This window comes from Quercus robur, chromosome 11, assembly GCF_932294415.1.
Source record: "Quercus robur chromosome 11, dhQueRobu3.1, whole genome shotgun sequence".
In the NCBI taxonomy this organism is placed as follows: Eukaryota; Viridiplantae; Streptophyta; class Magnoliopsida; order Fagales; family Fagaceae; genus Quercus; species Quercus robur.
The window spans coordinates 13,795,337-13,801,868 of record NC_065544.1 but is presented as its reverse complement, the minus strand read 5'-3'; the positions used below and the strand labels follow the sequence as shown (position 1 = coordinate 13,801,868).

General features: G+C 34.5%; 1 protein-coding gene and 1 pseudogene across 1 annotated transcript; one reads left to right on the top strand and one right to left on the bottom strand.

Moving 5' to 3' along the window:
- Window positions 1-579: 579 nt before the first annotated feature.
- Window positions 580-1,228, top strand: LOC126704731 (cysteine-rich repeat secretory protein 38-like; annotated as a pseudogene).
- A 2,878-nt stretch (window positions 1,229-4,106) lies between these two features.
- Window positions 4,107-5,024, bottom strand: LOC126705916 (cysteine-rich repeat secretory protein 38-like). Its single transcript, XM_050405139.1, has one exon. The coding sequence runs from the start codon at window positions 5,008-5,010 to the stop codon at window positions 4,282-4,284; it is 729 nt and encodes a 242-aa protein (XP_050261096.1). The 5' UTR covers window positions 5,011-5,024; the 3' UTR covers window positions 4,107-4,281.
- Window positions 5,025-6,532: the final 1,508 nt, after the last annotated feature.

Below are 6,532 nucleotides of genomic sequence, written 5' to 3'. Positions count from 1 at the left end.
AATGGTATTGTCATATAACTCAATTCAATATGGTTTTTTTTTTTTTTTTTTTTTTTTTTTTTTTAATTCAAATGTATTGATATATTACATATCCTTTTTTTTTTTTTTTTTTGAGACTTCTTATCTATTGTTGTTATGTATTGGAAAAATATATTCGGTTTAGTGAAGCGATCCTAAGGTACCCCTATTAAATAAAGAAAGTATTAAATTATATTTTTATTAAAAAAAAAATTGTCTATCGATGGGCATTCATTAAGAATATATATATATATATATATATATATATATATATACACCCCAAAAAAAAACCATTAAAAAAAATGAGGGAAACGAGAAAAAATAAATAAAATTGATGGAGAAAAAAAAAAAAAAACGAATGAGACTTTGAGAAGTCAGAAGCCAGAAGTGAAGTTGGTTGGGAAATTAATAAGAACGTTGCACAGTGAAGTTAGTGAAACTTTGAATAGTAAAGAAAATTAGAAAACAAAGAAGAAAAAGACATTGCAATGTTGTCCAAATTATTGGTCCAGTTTTCTACCCTGTTTTCTTCCTATTTTGAGAGATTATGGGCCCATTTGATACAATATTTGTTCAAGCTCTGAGAACTTCACCACCAATGATCAGTATGAATCAAACCTAAGAATGCTCTTAGGTAACCTTAACTACCAAGCCCCTCCTCTTGGTTTTGGTCTTGGTTCAGTAGGTTGGCACCCATACCAGACTTAATTATGGGCTTGCTCTTTGTCGTGGAGACGTTGCTACCACAGAATGCAAGGCGTGTGTTAATGAGGCTAGCAACGAAATTCACAAACTTTACCCATATGATAAGGGTGCAATTATATGGTACGATGATTGTCTTTTGAAGTACTCGAACAAGAATTTCTTGGATCAAATTGATAACGAAAGCTGGTTCACCATCTTGAATGTGCAAAATGTGAGTGAGCCAACAATATTTAACCAAAAGACGACTAAGGAGTTATTGAGGCAACTAGCCAAGGAAGCATCTTTCACCACAAAAAAGTATGCAGTTGGAGAGCTAAAGCTGGGAGAATCAACCAAACTGTATGGCTTGGCTCAATTCACATGGGACCTTTCTACCATTGAATGTTTGCAGTGTCTTGATGATGCAATTGGTCAACTTCCTAGTTGTTGTGATGGGAAAGGAGGGAGAGTTGTTGGTGGGAGTTGCAACATAAGATATGAGATTTACCCATTTTTCAGTGCTTAATTCGATTTCTGGAGCATGTTTATGATTCTCGCTTTTCGTGGGATAGTAGTAGCTAGGGAATAGTGTTCTATAATTAATGTTCAATAATTATTTATTTCTATGGTTTTCTTGCAAATAATTGTAAACCTATTTAATTATAAAGTTCATTGTAAATAGTTTTTATTTGTTATGTGTTAAATATTAGCATTGATACACCATGTTGAATATGCTAGTATAGATGCGGAAACGAAAGCATAAAGTATAAAACACAATAACACACGAGGGTTACGTGGTTCAGCCTAACGGCCTACATCTACGGAGGAAACCCTTAAGGACTACATTAATAATATATTAGAGTGTAGTACAAATCCTGTATTACAATAAATCATAACATGTGTATATATAGTAGACTAAACCTTAGACTAATAGACTTCTAGTACAAATAGGAGACTTGGCTTGCACACAAAATAGAATTAGGCTTGAGCCTATGCTAATGGGCTAATATATCTCTAACACCCCCTCTCAAACTCAAGATGGAAGCTTGATGAAATCTTGAGATTTGATAAGGTTGAGAAGATCCCTTGAATGAAGTTTGGCTCTGTAATGGTAGTTTAAGGAAAGCAATGGTCTTACAGTGTTGATGCGACTTCTAACGGTGGCTTGACTATATCGGAGAGTTTTGACGGCAGCAGTAGGAAGCCAAAGAAGATGAACGCAGCGAAAAAAAAAAAAAAACACCGAGGAAAACAAAGATTGCTCTTAAATATACCGTAAGGACAGAAAACCATTACCACAGGAAGGTGGCTCTGATACCATGTTAAATATTAGCATTGATACACCATGTTGAATATGCTAGTATAGATGCGGAAGCGAAAGCATAAAGTATAAAACACAATAACACACGAGGGTTACGTGGTTCAGCCTAACGGCCTACATTTACGGAGGAAACCCTTAAGGGCTACATTAATATGAACGCAGCGAAAAAAAACACCTGATGCGACTTCTTGTGGCCATGGATTAGAAGTCACATCAGGTGTTTTTTTCGCTGCGTTCATAGTAATGTAGCCCTTAAGGGTTTCCTCAGTGTTTTTTTTTTTTTTTCGCTGCGTTCATCTTCTTTGGCTTCCTACTGCTGCCGTCAAAACTCTCCGGTATAGTCAAACCACCATTAGAAGTCGCATCAACACTGCAAGACCATTGTTTTCCTCAAACTACCGTCACAGAGCCAAACTTCATTCAAGGGATCTTCTCAACCTTATCAAATCTCAAGATTTCATCAAGCTTCCATTTTGAGTTTGAGAGGGAGTGTTAGAGATATATTAGCCCATTAGCATAGGCTCAAGCCTAATTCTACTTTGTGTGCAAGCCAAGTCTCCTACTTATACTAGAAGTCTATTAGTCTAAGGTTTAGTCTACAATATATACACATGTTATGATTTATTATAACACAGGATTTGTACTACAAAATGTTAAATATTAGCATTGATACACCATGTTGAATATGATAGTATAGATGTGGAAGCGAAAGCATAAAGTATAAAACACAATAACACACGAGGGTTACATGGTTCAGCCTAACGGCCTACATCTACGGAGGAAACCCTTAAGGGCTACATTAATAATATATTAGAGTGTAGTACAAATCCTGTATTATAATGAATCATAACATGTGTATATATAGTAGACTAAACCTTAGACTAATAAACTTCTAGTACAATTGGGAGACTTGGCTTGCACACAAAGTAGAATTAGGCTTGAGCCTATGCTAATGGGCTAATATATCTCTAACATTATGGTTTTCTTTATTTTTGCCATTTCATTAAACAAATGGCGACTTCATTTGTAAATCTCTCCATTTTGAGCAGTGGTGGAGTTAGAAATTTTATTTTAGGGTACCAAGCTAAATAGTAAAATTCCAAGATCACATTCTAAGAAAATAATGTCTATTTGCTTAAGTTCACTTCTTTGATTCCTTGGCTGCTTCGTGATCATCTTCTACGAGAAACTTTGTCTTCTTCGCTGCTTCGTGTTCATTTTGTTCGAGAATTTTGCGTTTCTCGGTGGAGGAAGCCATTGAGGATTGAATTTCAGAGAGTGATACTGATCAGAGAGAGAGAGAGCGTGAAATAAAATGGACGAGAAAAAAGTGTGATTTTTTGTGCTGTGTAAGCTGTACTTAAAGAGTGAAAAATGCTCACCGACGTAAAGGTCTGAGCTGGGCTGGGCTGGGCTGGGCGTAATATACTGATTCATTCATTTCTTTGTTTAAAAGAGTGGGGTTAAGCTTAGCCGCTAGATGGGCTTTATTTTGGGTTCAAATAATGTCTATTTGCTTAAGTTCACTTCTTCGGCTTTATTTTGAACGTTCAAGTATTTCTTGGACTCGGCCAATGTTTATTCACGTTCATAAATGATGACATATCCCAACCCATTATTAGTTGTTGGAGCTGGAGGCAAAGCAAGGAGACTTTTCTTTGGGACAGAATATTCGCCAAGGTGGAGATTGTTGTAGTTGGCTTATATTTTTTATTAGCCACTAAGTTGGGGCCTTATGGGCATAGTGAAGTGGAATGAAGCTAGTGGAATGGAGCATAATCAGCAGAATGGAACGGAGTGAACCATACAACTCTATTTAGGGAAATTTTTATCACGTATTATATATGATAAAAAAAAAAAAAAAAAAAAAACTGTTGTTATCCCATTTTCTCTAATTAACCGTTCAATTCTGTAAACGGTAGGTGAGTTTAGTTTACTTTCAATACTTTTTAAACTTGAATCTCTTTTTATTTTAATGAGAAACTATCACATCATCAACTAACTAAATAAAATATGGAGATTAAAACTTACTATCACTTAATTTCTTCTCTCAGCCTTCTTTAATCTTGTATAAACATGTCACTTCAAAAAAGATTTTGTCTTGTATAAACAGGTTACTTCACAACAGACAAAAGAGAACTAAAATAAATACATTGGTTCAACAGAAATAAAGAATTACATAGCATTATTCCCTAGTATCCCTCCAAAAGTAAATAATTATAAACTCGCTCCTGAAATCTAGAGAACTTGAATTATAATTAAGCACTAACAAACGGGTAAATCTCATATCTTATGTTGCAACTCCCACCAATAACTCTCCCTCCTTCTTTCCCATCACAACAAGTTGGAAGTTGACCAATTGCATCATCAAGACACTGCAAACATTCAACGGTAGAAAGGTCCCATGTGCATTGAGCCAAGCCATAGAGTTTGGTTGATTTTCCCAGCTCTAGCTCTCCTACTGCATACTTTTTTGTGGTGAAAGATGCATCCTTGGCTAGTTGGCTCAGTAACTCCCTAGTCTTTTGGTTAAATATAGTTGGCTCACTCACATTTTGCACATTCGACATGAAGAACCAGTTTTCATTATCAATTTGACCCAAGAAATCCTTGTTTGAGTACTTCAAAAGACAATTATCGTACCATATAATCGCACCTTTATCGAATGGGCAAAGTTTGTGAATTTCATTGCTGGCATCATTAACACACGCCTTGCAGTCTGCGGCTGCAACGTCTCCACGACAAAGAGCAATCCCATAAGTTCGGTATTGGTACCAACCAACTGAACCAAGAGCAAAACCAAGGGAAGGGGTTTGGTAGTTAAGATTACCTAAGAGCTTTCTTAGATTTGATTCATATTGGTCATTTGTGGTGAAGTTCTCAGAGCTTGAACAGATATTGTAAAGAGGGATGTCTCCAAAAATAGTTTGGAGAAAGAGAGCAAAGGTTAGCAGGTAGATTGAGAAGGTGAAATGTAAGGAAGACATTTTCAGAAGGAAATAAGAGGATGATGGGTCTAAGCTATGGCCCGTGCGGCACTTATTTATAGTAAATCTCAGCTTCAACCTATCTAGAAAAGTTAAAGGGGGCTGACTATTTCTTCCTTATCATTGTTGAAGTCGACAAGAAATTGTCAATGTGGGCTGCGCTATTTGCAAAGGTCAAAAAATTAGGAACTGGAGCTAAATTTTGATCAAGTTAGTAAAAATAAATATTAAATGATTGTACACTCAACCCTGATAATATTGAATTCCAACCAAAAGTAGACGGTGACAAAGTCGTTAGAATATTATATTATGAATGAATGAACTAGAAAGTTAATGTATCATTATATTTTTATTTTTTAAGTTTATTCACCTAATCTGGAATCAAGAAATCATGTATTAAGTAATGTCATAAAAATAAAACGTAAGAAGTTGTGGAGGCCAATTGATTTTAGAATTAATAGAAAACAAAAAAAAAAGGGGCCGCGGGTTGGTTTAAGTTTAATGTTGATTGAGATTCTGTTAAAACTTCAGCAAATTGATTTTGTTAAGGTCAAATATGTATGTGTTGGCAAATCTGAGTTAAAACACATTTTTAACGTATTTGAGTCCTGGTTTTTTGTGTCCTTAAGTATGTTGAAGAACTACATTTGAAGACAAAAAAACAACTCAAGCATGTGTACAAGATAGTGAAGTTTCTGCTATCTCAACATTAGCTGATCGATCAAATATCAGGCTGCATTCGTGCATTAGGGTTCTAGAACAACTTTAAAGCTACTTTTTAGAGTCATCATCGTTAGAGATGTAGGGGTGGCTTAATGTATTTGGGGGCCTAAAGCGAAAATTAGTTATCTTGTTTTAGATGCAAAATTACTACTAATTAACAAAAACTACGTAGAAAAAATTTGACAATTTTTCATACTTGTTGATATGGTAAATTGATAATAGTAAGTAAAAAAGTGGTGTTAGTGGTAGATTTATATGAGAACTAGTAAAAATTTGCTAATTAAACTCTTATTATTATTCTTCTTCTTTTTTTTAGAAGTACAACATTCACAATATTTTTTTATAACAAATTCTGAGTTTTAAGTTGCTTTTTTTTTTTTCCTCTCTTTTTGAAAATATCACTATAATTATTTTTTCTCCATCAATAACAAGTTGTAACAACCTACTATTTAGCATAATTGTAAAAGTGTTGTAAAAAATATTGTGAACGTTGTATTTTTCTCTATTTTTTTATTTGTTTTTCATCTGGTGAAAAAATATTATTTTTTTTATTGATTATAAATAACCTTATTGGTTAAAATTTGGAGGCCTTTCTTTTACTTGGGGCCTTAGGCGACCACATTTCTTGCTCTACTGTTCAGCCGGCACTATAGAGATGTATGAGAACTTTGTTGTTACATAGAGAAAGATTTTCATATTCAGAGCACTTTTCATCGAAGAACCAACTACAATCTTGAGCGCCTCGCGGTTTACACCAAGCTAAGTTTCCAAAGCTACGAAGTTCATAGTGTTCTAGTCA